This window comes from Marmota flaviventris, chromosome 9 (genome assembly GCF_047511675.1).
Source record: "Marmota flaviventris isolate mMarFla1 chromosome 9, mMarFla1.hap1, whole genome shotgun sequence".
Taxonomy (NCBI): Eukaryota; Metazoa; Chordata; class Mammalia; order Rodentia; family Sciuridae; genus Marmota; species Marmota flaviventris.
The window spans coordinates 65,626,215-65,647,715 of NC_092506.1; the positions used below are offsets into that span (position 1 = coordinate 65,626,215).

Consider the following 21,501-nt stretch of genomic DNA (forward strand, 5'->3'; position numbering starts at 1 on the left):
AGATCTAAGGCAACATTCTCCAAGCTTCTTCACAGGTGGTAAGGATGACAGAATCTTCATCTGATTTCTCTAACTATACTAGTTTTGATGAAGAATTTAATCATTACAATGGAATTCTTAAAAATTAGCATCTTAGTGTCATTTACTTAAACTATAATTGGTGACCAGGAACAAAATATGGAATTTATCTTAAAACTACTACTGATTATATGAACTTTTAAAAAAAAGTATATAACCACAATCCTGAGTTCACTTTATAATGTGTATTTCTGCCTTGTCCATACTTATGTAAGTAGGAGATCTATTTCTTACCTTCACTCTCTGAGCTGGAAAGTCTACGCTTGTGAACACGCCTTATTTCTTTGCCACGTCTTAAACTCTTTTGGGAACCATCACTTTCTGAATCTTCTTTGTAGTTAATTTGTCTTTTCTGGTTCCTCCTTGACCGCCTTCGCCGAGTTTCTACAAAATCATCACTAAAATCATCGCTAAAGTCACTTTCTATTAAAAAAAGGAACAAAAACGAAGTCATGTATAAAACTGAAATCTATTACATAGAAATATAACTAGATTAGGCTATAAAAATTAAAGATACTAAATAGAGTTTAGTCATAAAAATTCTTAGGTTAAAAACTTTCATAAGTCTTATTTTCTTTTTAATAAAGTGAGTCACTCTGGGAGAGGTTTTTAATGGCAAGTCTTAAAAACATATCTTATTCTCAAGATAAGAAAATATTTAAAGGAAGAGAAAATGGGCACAGTGGCATACACATGTAATTCAAGGGACTCAGGAGGCTGAGACAAGAAGATTGCTATCAAGGCCAGCATCAGCAACTTAGTAAGGGCCCTAAGCAACTTAGTGAGACCCTGCCTCAAAATACAAAATAAAAAGGACTTTGGATGTGGCTCAGTGGTTAAGCACCCCTGGGTTCAGTCCGAGTACCACCGCCACCCCCCAAAAAGAATGCACATATACAGCAGGCACAGTAGTAGCACATGCCTGTTACCCCAGGGACATGGGAGGCTAAGGCAGGAGGATTAAAAGTTCAAGGCCAACCTTGGCAACTTAGTGACATTCTATCTCAAAATAAAAAATAAAAAGGACTAGAGATGTGGCTAAGTTGTGGAGAGGACCTAGGTTTAATCCCCAGTACTACAAGGGTTGGGGGGACAACGAAAAAGAAAAGGGCTGGGACTTAGCTCAGTGATATAGGGCTTCTCTAGCATGTGCCCTCAGTCTGATCCCCAACAATGCAAAAAGAAAAGAAATGTATTCAATGTATTTTATTCAACTTAGAACAACCTGGTCGAGTACACAAGCTGCCACAACTGCTTTATGTGGTGAACAGTCTACAGAATATTCTTCTGATAATCTGCAGTTCCTGTCTTTGGCTACCCTCATAATAATATAACCCCCTAATCAAAGAAACCTCATAAGCCTATTCCAAAGAATTATACAATTGGAGTTACATTTTTAAATTTTCTCCATGTGGAATAAAATCCTGGTAAAATACAGTACATAGGGCTGTTTATACTCTCAAAGCATTGCCAATAGCATTGTTCTTGTCATTTCTGATCAATAAAGCAGAGTGAGTATATGGCTTTCTGTCAGAGGTGCTTTCAGTAGTGCTTACAAATTCTACTGAATTATTACATTCAATCTTACTGTTCTCTAATGGACTGCCAACATTTCAAAATAGCTACCCAATAGTTAGAAGTGATTTTCACTGGCCAAATCTGGGAAAACTGAACTTAAATACTGATAGTAATGTACTAAATCTACTCATTAAAATAAGAATCCAAAAATACACACTGATATAAATAAGGAAATATATAAACAAGGGAAAGTTCTTCCTCATGGAACAATGACTAATAGATATAAAAGGAATAACAGTGCTGGAGAATCCTCAAAGGACTAAGACTAGCAGGTGAAACATTTGACAAGGAAGTATATTTACACAGCATCAAAGTATCTTACTACTAATTACTTATTAATTTTAAGGAAAAATAACATAAAGAAACATGGGAGGCTAATACTTCTGTGAGTTCCTGCCAAAAATGCATAACCTGAATCTGATCACAAGGAAACAGGAAAAACCAAACTGGGGGACATCTTATAAAATTACTAGTAGGTATTCTTTTTAAATATCATGGTCAGAAAAGACAGATTTTGAGGGATATTCCTGATTAAAGGAAACTAAAAAGACATGAATAAATGGAACGTAAAGTCCAAGATCAAATTCTGGACTACTGAAAAACTATATACATAAAACAAAATCTACAAAGGATGGCCAGACCAAGGAAACAATATTCATGTCTGTGATACATCCCCTATAAGATGACAGCTACCTGTTTACCAATTCTATAAAGCATCCCCCCTACCTTTCAGCTGTTTTGCCTCTATTAATTATGTTAATAAAGATAAGCATAATGTATAAAAACATAAGTCACTGCTAAGTTGGAAAAACTACAGAATCACTGATTGTGGTATACATATTGGAGATAAATGGAATTCTCTCTTAAACAATTGAGTATCTGACAAAAATGTTCAACTTTTTGAGAATGATCCCAAGAAACACTATAAGGATAAAGGTTAGGCAATGGAAACAATGTGGCACCAAAAGGACTCATCACAATCCTAAATGAATTTAGTATGAAGTCAATACATAAATTTGCATATATTTTCTCAGATATGCTCTATGTGAAACACATAGTTACTAGTGAGTCATAAGAAAAGGGCACAACCTGGGCATGATGGAGCACATTTGTAATCCCAGCAGCTGGGAGGCTGAAGCAGCAAGATCATGAGTTCAAAGCCAGCCTCACCAACTGTGAGGCACTAAGCAACTCAGTGAGACCCTGTCTCTAAATAAAATAAAAAACAGGCTCAGTGGTCAAGTGCCCTCGAGTACCCCAAAATTAAAAAAAATAAAAAAAGAAAAGGACAAAGTTTTATCAGAAAGCTTAATTACAATTGTATAGAATTTTAAGAGCTCTTAACTCCTGAAGTCAAACAAATGTAGTAAGTTAGTATGATATGAATACAAGTTATCTTTACCAGAGTCTCTACTATTATCTTCAGATTCCTCCTCTTCGTCGTCATCAGAGTACTTTTTCTTTGGGGTCTTTCTTCGCAAACGCCTACTTTGCCTCATTGGTCGGGAAGGGTGTCGCCTCAATCTACGACTACAGAAATCAGTGTCGCTGTCATCATTAGATGGTGGATCTTCTTCACTTTCATCTGGGTTTTCATCAGATACAACAAATTCATCTTGAGATCTGTACAGGAAAGCCCAAATAAATTATGATAGTACACGAAGAACTGAGAACACGTTTTTGAGTTCAAATTTTGGTGGGTCCATTGAAACATTAAGTAACATTTATGCAATATATCTGGATAATTTTATCAGTTTCTCTGGAAAACAAAATGTCATCTGTTCTTTTAGGAGGGACTGAGATGATAAAGTGATGCTGATTTTTGTATATAAAATTTCATTGGCCTCTTGGATGTCCTCCGTGTACCTTTAAATTTGGCACATCAAAAGGGAACTCATGGGGTTGGGGTTGTAGCTCAATGATACAGCACTTGCCCAGCACATGTGAGGCACTAAATTTGATCCTCAACATCACATAAAAAAATAAATAAATAAAATTTTAACAGTTCATCTACAACTAAAAAAAAAAAGAAAAAAGGGAACTAATTATTTCCCAATCTACTCAGCTTCTGTCTCCCCCAATAATCAAAACAAATACCTGATATTAATCCTAATATTTCCCTTTTAATTTCTCACATCTAAAACATTCAGTGGTTTTTCATCATTTTCAGGACAAAGTCCAAACTTTCATGCATGCCTAACAAAACACCCTTCATCTAGTTATTTTTAATTTTCTAAACACATCTCCAATAGGGCATTCTCTATTTTATTCTTGTATTCTTCCTATCCTGGGACATTAGATATTTCTCAGATATTCCATGATATTTTATGGCTTGCTGCCTGCAACACATAACTTCTTGGAATGCCTTCTTTTCTTATCCTGCTTCTAATCTCAAACTTGTTGATGATCTATCCAAATATTCTGTAAATTTGAGATCAAACTGTACTTTTACTGGGAGGTTTTCTCTGATGTTTTTGGGTTAATCCAACTGTCCTCCTTACATTAATCTATATTTTCCTTATATTTTAGTAGCAGTCATGCAGAATGACTTTTTTTGTGGGGGCTTTATATGTTTATTGTCTCCATTAACAATCTAAAAGGAGAAACTGCAGTATAGTTTTAATACCTATTCTGCAGAAGCATTTCCAGATTTTCCATACTGGATTACTTGTCCCAACCCCAACCTCTATGTCAAAAGAGGATATTTACTAATTATTTATTTCTCACATTTGACTTGATGACTTCCTCATGGACTTGGTAGCAGAAGGTAGCACAGTGGAACCTCTCAACAAATCCAAGTTCAATTACTGTTAATCAAATATAATTTTGAATATTAAACAAATAACCATAAATCTACTATATATATATATATATATATATTGTTGTAGATGGACACGATACCTTTATTTTATTTATTTTTATGTGGTGCAGAGGATCAAACCTAGTGCCTCATATGTGCTAGATGAGCGTTCTACCCCTGACCACAACCCCAGCCCCATAAACCTAACTTTTAATTTTAATCTAATAAAAACCAAAATTCACGTTCTTCAATCTTCTTTAAATACCCTGAAAACAGAGATAATCTATCTTTGTGAAGAACAAAATCCCCATCACAATGTGGCCAACTCTCACTGCTGGCTAGTCCTTTTTAAGCCAGTCAGAATGATGGGGTCTACGGCAGGCCACTTACCCATCACTGATCTTGAATTCATCTTCACTCTCTTCTTCATCCAGGTTGCTATCACTGTCCAGATCATTTAGTCGCCGGCGTTTCTTTCGTCGAGCAGCAGCTGCCCTCTGGGGTCGTTTATTTTCCTTTCTTTCTTCATCCAAAATAGTAGAGATATCTTTCCCGCGGTGACCTGTGATGGTGGAGATATCTTTTCCTCGGCCAACTCCTAAAGGGGAAGGATAACTATATGTTTATTAAACTTTCCCCTTAATTTGCAGACTGTCCTTATTATGTCTAACAGCTCTTCATTGGATTTCTGCCAACTTCTACTGACAGAGCTTTTATCAGGATAGATTTAGTACTCATCCTACTGAACAAAAGTCCACAATGTAGAGAACCTCTTACTTATAATTCATGTACCGTGAAACTCACCTTTTCAGTGTGTAATTAAAAAGTTTTAATATAGTTATAACGTTGTACAATCATCATCTCTAATCAATTCCAGAACATTTTCGTCACCCCATAAAGAAACCTCATACTTAATTAACAGTCATCTAGAAAACTCTTCTTGAAAGCTATCTTTTGGATAAGGCTTGAAGAAAGAGACCAATACATATTTAAAAACACTGTTTGTAGGACAGGAAAAAAAAAGTGGGCTAGGAAATAAATGAAGCACACATTTCTAGAAAAGCTTCTTGACTTCTTTAGTTCCTTTACAAACAACCTATTTATTAATCCTTTCCAGAGTTTTCTTAATAATTAAATGGAAACCACAATGTTCCACATCAGAGCACCAGCAATTGGCTATATGGTACTTTCATAAAGTACCTTCAAATTCCTCTACATTAATGCCATCTTTTAAAGACTATGAAGTTAGTATGCTGATTTTAATAGATGGACCCAGGAATGAAATTTTTTTTTTAAATATCTTTTTTGTTGTTTATTTTTTTCGTTATAGATGGACACAATATCTTTATTTTGTTTATTTATTTTTATGTGGTGTTGAGGATTGAACCTAGTGCTTCACATGTATGAGGCAAGCACTCTGTCACTGAGCTATAATAATCCTAGCCCAGGAGTAAAATTTGTGATGTATGGAGGAACACTAATATTTTGTGGTAGATCATAAAACAAAAATAATTAGTAAGATCTGAGTCTGTCCTCTGACACTGTCCATTTTGTATCTAAGACAGTTAAAATCATTAGTTATAGTGATGCACATTAAGCTGGGGACTAAAAATTATGTTCAATGTCCTAATTTGGGCATTTGAATTAACTTGTTGGCAGTTATATGAAAAATTAAGAATGGTACAACATACCTCCTCCATCAGCCTCTTTGATATCATCTTCTATAGCTTCATCAATTGCTTCATCAAACTCATCAAATCTAAAACATAAAATGATCACATTACAGCCTGTCCTGGTGTTTTAAACTCTTAAAGATCATCTATACTAAATAATTAACTGTTTGTATCCCCACAAGCAGTAAAATCCTACCTACCAAGGTGATAGTATTAGGAAGTGAGGCCCTCATGAACAGGATTAATGTCCTCATAAAACAGGACAGAAAGAACCATCGCCCTTTCCACCATGTGAGGCCACAGTGAGAAGACAGCCATATAAGAGGAAGCAGGTGTTCACCAGACATGCCAGACCTTCTCTAGAGTCTCCTTGCCTTTTCTACCAGGTGAACACACAGCTAACAGGTACCATTTATAAACCCGAAAGTAGGCCCTCACCAGACTCAAAAATCTGCCAGTGCCTTGATCCTGGGCTTTCTATCTTCCAGAACTGTGAGATATAAATTTCTGTTGTTTACAAGAAGTTCAGGTATTTTGTATATTCCAGCACAATTGAACTATAACAGTATCAGAAAACAAAGAACTTTTTTTGCAATGCTGGGTAGATTAAACCCAGGGCCTCACATTGAAGCAAATGTACCTCCACTGCACTAGATCCATAACCCATTAAAAATATATATAAAAGGACCAGATGGTATGTACACATTTTAGATTTTTTTGGAGTATACGGTTTTTATAACCATCAACTCTGTCAATGTAACACAGAAGCGATTACAGACAGTATGTTACATAAATAAAAATGGATGTGCTCCAATTAAACTTTATATATACTGGTTTTTATATGTATATAATATTTATGGAATTTTTTTGTTCTTTATTTCAACCATTTACAAATATAAACATAATTTATAGGTCATAGGCTTACAAAAATCTAGCAGCAAGCTGGATTTGACTTCTAGGCCCACCCCCAGTAAAACAAATCATATGTTAAGTAAATTGAACAAATTATTTCACAAAAAATGTTAAATAGGCTTAATTATTATTATTATTGAAAAGTAGATCATTATTATTGTTATTACTTAAGTTCCCATACCGCTGATTAAAATTGTAGAACTAACTTAATGTACTTGTTCTTGAAGGGTTGTCCTCCGGTTTAAAGGAAAGGACCAAGACTAAATGTTCCCTGGATTTCCTCCTTTCATTTTAGGGATCAAGTAACCAATAAGATGAAGTGACTTGTCCAAAACCATGATAAATATAGTAATTACTGGCTAGCCACATGAATCTATTTCAGTTAAATTTTAAAATTCTGTTCCTCATTAAGCTTATTTTAAGTACTCAACCATTACATATGGCTTACTGCTTGCCATACTGGACATGAAGGAAATATAACATTTCTATCATCACAGTAAATTCCAACAATAAGTTCTATTGGAGAGGGTAAGGATTAAAGGCACCTAGTAGATTAATAACAATATTAAGACTAAAAGCTAAATATTTTGCCTCTGAGTTGCAAATACATATACACAAAAATACCCAGATTTTTCAAGGGATTCACAAGTTTCAAGTTAGCTTCTACAACAATATAATTTTTAATGTCTGTGTATTGTCTAATCATATAAATACATAATAATTATAGTTAAAAACAGTTTATTTCCAATTTTTTTTTCAGTTAGCATGCTCTGAAAAATATTACTGTAGCTATAGCTTGGTTTTTCCTTAAGATAAATTCTGAGAACTGGGAACAATGTTACACGCCTATAATCCTGGCAACTCAGGAGGCTGAGGCAGGAAGATCCTCAGTTCCAGGTCATCTTTGGCAATTTACTGAGACCCTGTCTCAAAATAGAAAATTAAAAACATCTGGGGATTTAGCTCAATGGTAAAGTGCCCTGGATTCAATCACAGTACTACAAAAAGACAAATTTTAAGAAAGTAAAAAAATCTACATATCCATCTATTGAGCTAATTAACAGATACAGATAAAGCTAGATGCAAAGTTAACCAAAATTAGTATTTGTCAAGGATATACAGAGGTTATAAAGTGGCATGACAATCTACTTTAAGTAACGTCTGCTTTCTTACTGAGAAACTGTTTTCTAAAGCCATCAGAAACTTCAGACATTTGAGATGATACCACTAAGAATGAAATATCTAATTCTTATCTGGAGGATCCAAGTCATTTTTAAAATTAATAAGGAGTCTTGCTATACAACCTAGAGGCAGGATTTCAGATAATGGGTTTCTATGTATCTGCCTAAACTTCACTGATTCCAAGGCAACAGGATTCATGTAATCCATGTCTGAAACTGACCCCCTTTAGTGTCTTCCTTTACTCTATAATTGCTTCTTTTAAATTTCATCTAACCACCACCCTTTTTCAGAAGCCTATAACTATCTTTTCCCCTGTATGGTTAGAGACCCCTATGATGTCATTGTGAAATTTTGCTGGACCATACATTTCTTCCTGGTATTCTAACTAAGATAATGTAATTGGTGTTAATGGCACACAAATTGTTTTAATAACAACAATGAAGAGAATTTAAGTTATTTTCCTGTTCTAATTATTATTTTTTAAAATATGGAACACTTCATGAATTTACATGTCCTCTTTGCACAAGAGTCATGGTGATCTTCTCTGTATCATTTCAGTTTTAGTTTATATGCTGCCAAAGCAAGCATTTCCTGTTCTAATTTTAATTTGACTACTGTATGACCAAATATTTTTTTCATGTTTACTGGTCATGTTGCAGAGTACTCATTTGGGTTCTTTGCCTCCCCCAAACACCCCACCCCAGTACTAGGGATGAAGCAGTCAGGATTTATTTACTACAGAGCTACATTCCCACCTTGTTAAAAATATATATATTTTTTAAAATTCTGAAATACGGTCTCACTAAGTTGCAAATGCTGGTCTAAAAATTTCAATCCTCCTGTCTCAGCCTCCAAAGCCACTGGGATTATAGACATGCACTGTCACATACTGCTATTCCTTTGCCCATTCTGAATGCTAGTTTGTTCATCTTTTCTTACTGATTTGTAAAATTTTTGTGTATTAAAATTGTACCTCCTTTGGAACATGTTGTAATTCCCTTTTTTTGCAGTACTGTGGATTGAATCCAGGGCCTTGCACATGCTAGGCAAGTACTCTACCACTGAGCTACATTCCTGGCCCTGCAATTACTTCTATCAAACTGTACTTCCTTTTCAGCATTTGTGCATATATATATATTTAAAGTTTTTGGTTTGTTTAGTTGTAGTTGGACACAATACTTTTATTTTATTTACTTATTTTTGGTGGTGCTGAGGACTAAACCCAGCGCCTTGCGCATGCTAGGCGAGCACTCTACTGCTGAGCCACAACCCCATCCACTATTTTTTTTTTAAGTTTTGAGAAAGGAAAACTGACATCACATCTCTACTATATTCCTTGCATTTTGTTAAATTCATAAACCACTCCTTTTAAAGTCTAACTCCATGTTTGTCTGTATGTGCAATTGTCTGAGATTGTCTTATTTTAAAAATATTTATGTAATCAAATATCCTTTCCATTATTGTTTCTGCCTTTTATGGTATAATTTCAAAGCTGTTTTTACACTAGGGTGTAAGTAAGCCTTTTTAAAATTATTTTCAAGAACTAGGTAGGGTATGAAAAATGCATCACGTAGTACATTCTATGCTAAAACACATAGTTTACCATAAGGTCCTATATTGCCAAGATAAGGCAACAAAGACCAAAGAGCAATGGAATACTTAAAGATATATGGTCATTAAGTGCCAGAGTGAGGACTCTACTCTTAGTCTTCTGATCCTCAATCCAGTGCTTCCTCTAGGTAATTTTGATGTGTCATACTCTTTGTTAGAAGCAATAAGAATCAGATAAACAATTATTAAATTATAGTAAGCAGTGATGAAATTCTAATAAAACAAATCTCTGCTTGATGTCCCAAAACACTGTTTGGTATTTCAGAGGCCACAATGGTAGTGAGGCATAATGATGCATGCTTTTAATCCCAGCAACTCAGGAGGCTGAGGCAGGAGGACTGAAAGTTCAAAGCCAGCCTCGGCAACTATACAACTTAGCAAGTCCTTGTCTCATAATAAAAAATAAAAGGGCTGAGAATATGGCTCAGTGGTTAAGTGCCCATGGGTTCAGTCTCTGATACCAAAAAAGGGGAGAAGAGAAAGAAAGGTATATAGCAACTTAAATATAATTTATCTATTATTTGAGTGAGGCAATGTGATTTAGTGGAAAGAATATTAGAGAGAAAACAAGAAAACAATCAAAAGATAGGGTTCAGGGCTGGGGTTGTGGCTCAATGGTAGAGCACTTGCCTAATATGTGTGAGGCCCTGAGTTTGATTCTCAACACCATATATAAATGCATTGTGTCCACCTACAACTATCTATCTATATATTTATATATCTATATATTTTTTAATATATATTTTTTAAAGATATGGAAAAATCTTTCTGGTATCTTTGGTAGCAAAAGATAAACCAGATTATATTATTTTTCTTCCCTTCTCTTTTTTGTTGTTTTGCTTCTGTTTTATTAGCAGGGATTAAACCCAGGGGTGCTCAACCACTGAGCTACATCCTCAGCCTTCTTTTTTTTTAAATTTTGAGACAAGGCCTCACTAAGTTGCTGAGGCTGGCGTTGAACTTGCAATCCTCCTTCCTCAGCCACCTAAGTAGTTGAAGTTACAGGCGAGTGCCTCTGCACCTGGTTATATTAATAATAATAATATTAACTGTGTATTTATAACACTATGTGTAGGAGACACAAGAATGTGTAAAATAGAAAAGGATGCAAACAGTGTAATGAGGGAGAGAAAATTTTTAAATAATTTTAATCACACAAAATAGAATTACAAATGTTTTTAAATAAAGAACTGGTTGCTACAAGGGGGAGATTTGTTTTAAGAAAAGGTTAGTAAGGTAAAAATGGAGGGAAATAAGAGGCAGAATAAACAACGAGCAAAAAGGGACTAGAAGATGATACTGTAATGAATGCACAAGAGGTTAAGGAAAATGTTGATGGGATGGAGGATGAATGAAAGCTGAGATAAAACTATGCCAAGACTTCTAGATCTAAAGCTTTAATCTTCATCCCAAGAGCTATAAATATCCAATAAAGCATGTTAGGGAGAAGAGGAAGACATGAGTATATTTATGTTTGGAAAATATCACACTATATACTACAAAATTCTGTGACTCTAAAGATGGGAGGTAAGAAATAAATACATGGCCTTCAGTCTCCACAGGTCCAGCTCCTGTAGTTTCCACCAGTCATAGATCAAAATTATCTGGATAAAAAAATTGTGCCTGTATTGAAATATATGGACTCTTTCCCCTGTAATCATTCCCTAAAGGATACAGTAAAACAATAACTTATATGTATTCAGTATTTGGGTTTTTGATTGTTTTATGAGATGGGGTCTCTCTAACATTGCCCAGCCTGGTCCTAAATCTTGGGCTCACGTGATTCTCCCACCTCAGCCTCCCCAGTAGCTGGGACTACAAGCGTGTGCTACCATGCCTGCTTGTATAAGCCATCTAGAGATGATTTAACATATATGGGAAGATGTGCACAGGTTACATACAAATACTATATTTTAACACATGGGATTGAGGATCTGTGGGTTAAGGTATCTTTAGAGGGTCCTGGAAAATTTCTTTTTTTTCTTTTTTTTATTATGGTGCTTGAAATGAAACAGAAATTCACACATGCTAGGCAACCGCTATACTGAGCTACATCGTTAGCCCAGGGTTCCTGAAATCAATACCCAGTGCATATACAATTGCTAATAATCATTGTGATAAAAAAAAGCATATGCTTCTGGGTCATGTTATTATTATAATTACCAATATAATTATAAAAACATTTTATGACCTTTTCCTACAACCAATTCCATATATTGCATACCTGTAACTTATACACTTCCGTGTTCTTGTTGACCTCCTTTCAAGCAAATTTGCTTTTGATTTTTTTGAATCTTTTTTCTTTTCTTCTTGATCTTCAGAAAAATCTGGCTCCTTTCAAAATATAAGAATACAGGTAAAACAGAACAAAATCCCTTGGGATTAGCAGTGTTGTAATCTCCATCTAGGTGACACATGTGAAAGGTCTGAAAAAATTTGACATTATCCTGCCCAAAATGAATATAAACAGCAACATTAATTGTATAGGCATAAAAAGGAATACTAGTGGTGAAAGGATGAAAATCTTCTGTATGAAAATACTTCTACTTTTTTTAGTTTATAATTGCCTGTTTTAAAACTATCAGGATGAAATTTTCCCACTGGTACAGTCTTTTAACCAATTAAATTTGACACACAGAAAACACTCAATAGGAATATATGCTGAATGAATAAAGTAATTGATTTAAAAGAAAGGGGTGATGCTGAAAGAAAATAACTTCACAGTCTGTGATTTAATTAATTAAGTCTGAATGAAACTGCTTATCAAATTAGTAAAGGCTCTTCATTTCAAAAGAGAAACCATATTCCATCTACTCAGCAAGAGATACTCTTCTTCATTATACATTATTAAATACAAAGTGATAAACCTTCAAAGAAACCAAATTGCAACAATATAAATTAAAGTGTTCAATAATGCTAAAAAGCAGGAAATTAAAAACCCAATCACCCTGAACTATTCTTCAGTTACTTTACATAAATAACATGAAAACATATACAAAAATTATCTGATTTGGGTAAAAACAATGGAACATAAAACCCCAAGCAATGAACATCTAATTTAGCTTTGATAAATCACATTTTTGGGTTATCTGCACATATTTTTATTTCAATCACGATCATAGGTAATTTATTTAGGGTTTTAAATTTAATTTTTAGCTATATATATATATATATATATATATATATATATATATACACACATATATATATATACACACATATATATATATACATATATATGTATATATATATATGTATATATTATATATTTAAAACTAGCCCCATTACAAAAATTAGTTAAATTTTAGAACAATTAAGCCCATATCTCCTTTGAAAATACTGTAAGCAAGAAACTTACTTGTGGAGGAATGATGTTTTCAATACTGATACCCACGTACACCAAGCGTTCTTTCCTTTAAGTAAAAAACACAATATAAGATTTGTGGAAAAAATTATGAAAATATTGCTAATGCAGACAATAAAATTAGAATTCCATGATAGGTAGAGGCTATATCACAGACATGTTTATTATTAATACAACTTCCGAAAGGGATAAAAACTATACTTTTAGAACTGACTTATACTTGTTTTTGTGGTATGAGGTTTTTTGTTTTTTTTTTAATTTGTTCTAATTAGTTGTACATGACAGAAGAATGCATTTTGACACATCATACACAAATGGAGTATAACTTCTCATTCATCTGGTTGTATATGACGGAGTTCATATAATCGTATATGCACATAGGGTAATAATGTCTGATTCATTCTATCATTCCTACACCTATGCCCCCTTTCCTCCTTACACTCGCCTGTTTCATCTAAAATACCACAATTCTCTGCCCCCTTATTGTGAATTAGCGTCTGTATATCAGATAAAACATCCAGCTTTTGGTTCTGTGGGATTGGCTTATTTTGCTTAGGATAATATTCTCCGGTTCCATCCATTTAATGACAAATGCCATAATTTCATTCTTCTTTGAGGGTAAATAATATTCCATGTGATACCACAGTTTCTTTATGCATTCATTTGTTGAAGGGCACCTAGGTTGGTTCCATAGTTTAGCTATTGTGAATTGAGCTGCTATAAACATTGATGTGGCTGTTCACTGTAGTATGCCGATTTTATGTAGAACTGACTTATTCTATTGAAATAAACCTTATAACTGAAATAGAAAAGGAAGCTTTGTCAAGAGTCACGCTGTGACCTGATATCATTAAAAAAGAATTGTGTATAAGAAAACCATATCAAGGTCCCAGTGAATGACACTAATACCACTCAATTCTTGCTATAGAAAAGAGAAAGAGCAATACAGACATAGGCTCTACATTCTGCAGTGCCACAATAGAAGATACCTTTGGAGCCATAATATGAGGATATGAAGCACTAATGACATCTCCACAGTTTTATTTCCAACAAATCTTTGTTGATTTTAATTCAACAAATATTACATTACAAACAGCTATATATAACAGGTGCATTCTCTGGTTCTCCCTAAAGTTAATCGAGTTCAATAAGGATAGCTGAATTCTGATATGCCAGGGTGTATTAGTGAACTAAAACAGTAACCATTCTTCCTCTCTTGTAATCTCTCTTCTGAAAGGAAGTTAATGCATCTGCTTGTCTGGGTCCTTTAGCTTTTATGCTCTAGAAACCCTTGACCCTGTTAATAGGAATCTCAGAGAGAGGTCATGAAGCTATTAAATAAAAACTGTCATGTTATGAAAACGATAAAATGATTTTAATAAAATGCCTGATAAAAATACAATTAAGTAGTAACTAGGAAAGACAAGAACAGTACCAACTGGACTAAACAGGGAATATTTTATGACTTGAACTATGTCTGTTATTAAATATATGTGACATATTACCAGTCGTTACAATAACCATGTTTATTGAAATACCAGTTCTCTCCTTTATGGGTCAAAATTTCTGCTTTAACTTGGCCCCATCTCTCTGAAGAAAATTTATTTATTGATTGATATACTGATTTATTAATTTTGTGGTACTGGGAATTGAACCCTAGGTCTCACATATGCTAGACAAATACTGAGCTATATCCCCAGCCCAAGTTTTAAACTTTTATTTGAGCTGAGGACAAGCTAAGTTGCTCTGACTGGTTTCAAATTGTGATCCTCCTGCCTCAGCCTCCCAAGTAGTTGGGATTATAGATTGGCAACACTTTTCCACGCCCTAAAAAAATATCTGTTCACACTCATTGTATTTGATCAAGATTTGTGTCAGGCTTGGGAATCCTTAGGTAAATAACAGTTCCTGCAATCATTTTGTACTCTAAATCCAACAATTCTTTTATTTCAGTAGAACTCTGTCCACTGTCCATTACTCTCTTTATGTCCTTACTTTCCTCTTGACCTGGCATACACTCCCTGTTCCATCATTAAAAATCCTCCTTTGGGATCAAGAACTCAAAGCTAGCCTCAGCAAAAGTGAAGCGCTAGCAACTCCGTGAGACCCTGTCTCTAAATAAAATACAAAATAGGGCTGGGGATGTGGCTCAGTGGTTGAGCGCCTCTGAGTTCAATCCCAATACTACTCCCTCCTGCCAAATACTCCTTTGCATACACTTTCAAATTCCTTGTCTCTTTCTATCTTTCCCTTTTGTTAAATTACATGGAAAATTCCAACCCTGATTAAATTCAACTCTCTGTTAGCAAACTACTAGTAATAATAGTCTGGAAACACAGAGATGTCTGAATTCCAAATAATACCAAGCTCTGGAAGAGACCATTATAAAATAGAGTAGATTTCACAGAGCATCACAACTCCATATCTCCGATAGTTAGAAAGCTAGTCACTAAATATTCATTGACATGTCCCTCTTTTCCACTAGACTATAGAGCCCATTAAGGTAGAGATTACATTATACCCTTCATGGTGAATATACTGCATGGCATGAAGTAGATACCCAATAAATAAAATCCAACAATATTTTATAATTGAAGCAGCATATCCTATTGTATATAAGGCCTTTGTCAAAACAATCTTCACCAGACTTTTGCATGTATAAATAGCATAAGCATTACAGACTTCCAAAGAATAAGCAGATTTAATCTGAGTATCAGACAGAACTCTTAGTGGTTTATATTCTTGCTTTTAGAAAGAAGACATTCTCTTCTAAGCCCTTAATGGGCGAGCTTCAGGACGTGGGAAAATTGTTCATTTCTAGAAGGACAGGCAGATTTCAGAAAGATTGAGACCGATAAAAAATAAGTTACTATTTAATTTGAAGAATTTTTAGATTTTTCTAAGTAAAAAAAGAAAAAACAGAAGAAACTCTGCACATCAAAATATATCTAATAATTTTATGCAGAATTATTCTTCATTTTTGAAAATGTCCTTAGAAAATGTTATAAATATTTGAAAAACAAGTTGTTTATACAAATAACTCTTGGTTTCTAAATTCAAAGATATTTAGACAACTAAATTTAAAAAGTTAAACACTATCTCTAAATCAGTTTTGGAGATTAACTTGCCTTTAAATGAAGTAGCATCCTCTATGACCTGGACAGCTCAAATTGAATTGTGAAAAACAAAAAAACTAAAGTTAATGTTGTGGAGGCTGAAATTTATTAAATTTCACTTTGGATTATAGAATTAGCTAATTTAAGGCAAACTAAAATTTGAAAAGCAGACAATGAGTCAAAGGACATAAGTTTAAGAGGTAAAAAATTAAAATACTAAGACCAATCAAAGGGCACTGTTTAGATATTCTCATCCTATATGAGTAAACAAATGGGCACTGAGTCCTATAAATTAATCCTTTGAATGTATCTCCAACATGTCTACCTTACTATCCCCTAGTACAGGCCTCATAGGCTCTCATAAACTCTCTCTGCAGCACCCAAACTCTAATTTCAACTTCTGTTACCAGAGCATTTTTTTCTTGTTTAGTCAGAAATATACCTTTATTATCATATTTCATAATCTAAAAGCTTCTTTTAAAATTCTGGTAACAGACTATTTCAACTTCTGCACAACTGACTGGCCCTGCAGAATACTGGAAAACAGTTTCTAAGCAACCTGAACTTTATAGATAAGAATCTGTAATTTAGTTTGGAAAGAAAGAAAAAACAGTTCAAATCAATATTTCTCCACTGTAAGACAAATTAAAAAATTCAATTTATTCTTCAGTTATACTTTGAACATGTTTTCCTAGAAACTTTGGTGACTTCTTCAAAAAAGCAACTGCCTCAAGTATAAGGTAACTTCCCAGGGAGATAAGAAAGAGATCTTAAAATAGGACATAAAAGAGACATGGCACACAGCTTAAGCCTTGGCATGTAAGTAGAGTATCCCTCTGAATAAGCCATCTCCCATATTTCAATAGTAAATTATGTCTTGATGTAAGTATAACATACATAACACATTTCCTTGTATGGGGATCAGACTTTAGCTCAAACTTAAAAGCAAAAATTTTAGCCAGGCGGAGTGGCACACTTCTGTAATACCAGCAGCTTACTAGGAGGCGGAGGCAGGAGGATCACAGGTATATATATATATTTACTTTTTAGTTTTAGGTGGACACAATATCTTTATTTTATCTTTATGTGGTGTTGAGGATCGAACCCAGTGCTTGGCAAATGCTAGGCAAGTGTGCTACCGCTTGAGCCACATCCCCAGCCCTGGATCACAGGTTTAAAACCAGTCTCAGCAACTTAATGAGGCCCTAAGCAACTTAGTGAGACCCTGTATATAAATAAAAAATACAAAGGGGCTTAGGGATGTGGCTCAGTGATTAGGCGCTCCTGAGTTGAATCCCAGGTACAAAAAAAAAATTTTTAAATATGATAAATCTCAAATTATTTGTCTCATGTAATGTATATAGATTATGAAATTATGGTGCTTTCTGAAGCTCACTGAATACCACTGTCAAAGAGAGATGCCATGTCCTCTTAGCATGTTAAAGGAACATTAAAATTATTAGCTACTTTAAATGAAACAAAAATCTGGGTACAGTTCTTGTCTTTGCATACACATTATGGGACAAAGAACATGCACTATAACTAGCAAGTCATTTTTTAGTATGGAAAAGCTAAAGTGCAACCATGGTCCAAGCATCAATATTAGATAACTTTGGAGGAAATTAAGTGTCCAAATAAACGATACTACAATGTTTGCCTAAACAGTGATATTCACAGCAGTATTTTTTCCCCACTTAATAGCTACCTACATACCAGACGAAATTGTCTACCCCATAAGCCAAAGGTCAAAGTGAACGCTCAAAAAATCAACATTGCCGTTATCACAAGTTTAAAATACTTAAAATGAGGAGTAACAGTTTTCAGTTTATTGGCATTTTAAGTAACTGCTTTATTACTTACTCTTTTTTTTTTTTTTTTTTTTTTTTGGTGCTGGGGATTGAACCCAGGGCCTTGTACATGTGAGGCAAGCACTCTACCAACTAAGCTATATACACAGCCCCTATTACCTACTTTTAATATACTGCTAATCCAATGCTTACTGCAATAACAATCATAATTCTACTATTGTTAATTAGATTATGGTTTTAATGTTTTAAAATAAGAGAATTCAATTTACAAACCTATATAGTTTTAAACCAATAGTTTTAATCACCTACCACAAACACACACTTTCTCTATGTAGATTTAAAAATAAATTATTAACATAGCTGACATATACATTTTGCATGTGCTTTATATATATGTGTATATATTTGTGCACATAATTGCTCTTGTTTCCAGAACGATGTCAGCACTTGAAAACTCTGCATAAGACCTGATGGCATTGAAAAACTTATGGGAAAAAAATATGGAAATTCATTCTAGAAGAAAATTTTAAAGCAAGAGATTCTCAAAAAAAAATAGTTTTTTGTGGAAACAAAAGCTATTTTGGGAAGACAGTATTAGATTCTGGATCCTATATGCATTATTTAGTTCAGAAATTATGTTAGAATACACTGTACAGGAGAACCCCAGATACTTGGTTAAAAGGTAAGAAAGTATATTTTAGTCATCAAAGGGCAAAGCAGCAGGAGGCAAAAGGAGCCGCTGGCTGGAAAACTTAAGCCAGCAAAAAGAAAGTCATGCCCACAGTTAATAGACAGCAAGCTGCTGATACTACCAGGGGAGGGGGTCTTAAGGCTGCAATGCTTCCAAGATGGTCCCAGTACATGTACCATGTACTGTCATGCCAAGTGCTCAGAGGCTGCACCAATGATGGGTGCTGATCAAAAGAGTTTTACCACCCTCCAAAATGATACCACAGAAATAGCTATTAGGACAGAGGCTGGCAGCATGGTCAAAGGGTGCAGATTACTCAGCTAAAGAAGACTGCACAGATATGCCGAAAATTTGAATAAACATGCATCTATGGACATAAAAAACCTGAATCAAACTAACAAACTGAAAAGCAATCTGTCAAATGAAAACTGAAATCTGACTGAACAAGTCCCTTATGCAACCTAAAGAGTAAAATCTTGACCAGTAGAAAACTCCAGGGAAACAGAAATCTTACTTTGTTGGCTTTCAAATTAATTGAGAAGAAGGTTAGACACAAACAAAAAAATCTTTACTTCACTGCTGTTAACAGAACTTTTCCATTCCTTGCCTCACATTTTAGAAGGCAGTGGGCACAGATGAAATTTCTTCTAGTGTTTGACATCTTATGAGGCCTCAGGCCTGAACATTAATGACCAATGCACAAGGGGTCCAGGTGCCAGGACTACTGAAGACTGGGTCAATTATTTCAGCAGCTGGAGCTTTGTTTTACTAAAACTTTAAGATAAGATTGTTCCTTCTCAGTGTTCTTTTTGTAATTTGTTTATTGCTTTTAAAAGGATGTTATAATATTCCCCAAAGGCAAGAGATGATGGTCTTGAGCCACCCCCCTTTTAGATGATGTTCACTATCATTGTTGGGTTTTTTTTTTAAGCCATTTGGGGCCTGATGTTGTCTTTCTGGCTAAGCCTCAGAAACTCCCCTTTCTTGGGCAGTCTACATGCTGGTCCTGTCGTCCTTGATGGAAATGGGTTTTGAGATCAGGGTGGCTACACACAGAATGTGGGTACCCTTGGGTTAGGCATTAGGATTTCTTATTTGAAGAGAGATCTGTAAGCATATGCTCACTGATGTCACAGCTTTGGCCTGAGGACTGCTGGCTTTGGTAGTACTCTAACTGATTTCCCACTAGTTCTACCCACTGCAACAGATTCTTAAGTAAAGTCCTGGAGCTGAGCTTTCCCTTGAACCTCCTTTTCAGCTGCTGCTGCTTCTTCCTTCCTAAAAAGCTCCTCCTCTGCTTCTGTCAGGCGATGCCTCAGTGCAGTGACCATGGCCACATCCACTTGTCTGTTCAGGGCCCTCTCCCATCTCTGAACTTTCTGCTTTTTCTGAATCTGCTGCATGGACTTACAAAAGTTCAGCAGTTTTCTGGGCCAACTCTTTGGTGAGTTTATCGATTCTCTTTTTCTTTCTTTCTTTCTTGCTCTTTCTCCTATCCACAGCCTCGATGACTCAATTGAATTTTTCTCTGACATGTGCCTCAAAAGAGGCTTTTGTGTCTGAGGTGAGAAGTCCAGGACTCGACTGTGGCCCATCCAGTGAGTCTGCACCTATCCACAGCAGCACAGGTCTGCATGTTTGACACTGGCCTCCCTGCTACCACCTCAAACAGCTTTCAATCCTTCGAGTATTCATGTGAAATGCTATATAAGTTAACATAGCTTGGTTTCTGTTTTATCAATTGCTGTGGCTCTTCAATTTTCCCTGTTTCAGGAGTTTGGAGGAAGTGAGTAGTAGTTCCATGGTAAGAAGTTGCATTTTGTCAGAAGTGGTCTTTCTTCCTAACTGTGACTAAATTCCAGATGGGCCCTCAAGGACAACAAACTTCTGAATATGGTATGGTCTCCACACCTCGGGTAGCAGAATGTCAGGCACACAACAACATTTTCAAAGGACATATGTGCTCTCTGTCTCTTGCTATGCAAAGCCCTACACCATCTCAGGACTCTGCCAGAAAGAAGGCCATTCTTACTCCAGAAAGATTGACTCCAGATATTTCTTCTCAACTTTAGGCCTACAGAACCATGAGCCCAAATAAATATTTTTTTAAGTTAAAAAAAAAATAAAACACTTTTCTAATGCATTACTCTAAAAGTCCCAACTTCTTGCTAATGTTGCCTCAAACACAGGCGCTAATGCTGCGGGAACCAAGCAATTTTTAGCAGAGCTGTAAATCAGGCTGAACTGGGGCCCACTCCCAAACCCTGTACACCCCAGCAAAAGGACAAGCAGTGTCCAGGGTGGAGCATGGTGCAGGCCAGCCAGTGAGGTAGCGCATCCAGAGGCAGGAGGTAGGTCCTGGGCCCTGGCCTGCCACTCTGCCAGTGCTGTCCTACCAGAGCATTTTCTGAAATAAATAACCACATACCATCTTTGATGGTTCCCCCACTGTCTATAAAGAATACTTCAAAGTCCCTACCCAGGAATGTAAGGCTGTTTGCAATTTGGACTTACTCTGCTTTAAGAGGTATATCTCCCCTACCACTCTCCTACCCTGACTTCTACTTTGTCTTTACTCATGTTTTGTACTCACGGCTTTGGAATACCTCTTCTTTATGTGTTCAACTATATAATCCCAATTTATCTTCCAAGGCTTTCCCTGATAACTCCAACTCCTAAGATTACTAA

General features: G+C 35.2%; 1 protein-coding gene, 1 non-coding gene and 1 pseudogene across 3 annotated transcripts in view; all 3 read right to left on the reverse strand.

The window, feature by feature from the left end:
- Rsf1 (remodeling and spacing factor 1) overlaps window positions 1-21,501 on the reverse strand; it is a 171,819-nt gene that overhangs the window by 9,362 nt on the left and 140,956 nt on the right. For both annotated transcript variants that reach the window (XM_071616522.1, XM_027942581.2), the window contains 6 exons: window positions 13,193-13,247; window positions 12,059-12,168; window positions 6,148-6,215; window positions 4,847-5,054; window positions 3,059-3,279; window positions 313-501 (listed from right to left, as the gene is read on the reverse strand). In XM_071616522.1, coding sequence (XP_071472623.1) covers window positions 313-501; window positions 3,059-3,279; window positions 4,847-5,054; window positions 6,148-6,215; window positions 12,059-12,168; window positions 13,193-13,247 — 851 coding nt within the window. The remainder of the gene's footprint in view (window positions 1-312; window positions 502-3,058; window positions 3,280-4,846; window positions 5,055-6,147; window positions 6,216-12,058; window positions 12,169-13,192; window positions 13,248-21,501) is intronic.
- LOC114098647 (U6 spliceosomal RNA) lies at window positions 8,705-8,811 on the reverse strand. Its single transcript, XR_003583758.1, has one exon. It is a non-coding gene; the product is annotated as a U6 spliceosomal RNA (small nuclear RNA).
- On the reverse strand, window positions 19,294-20,773 carry LOC114098379 (protein ZNF365 pseudogene; annotated as a pseudogene).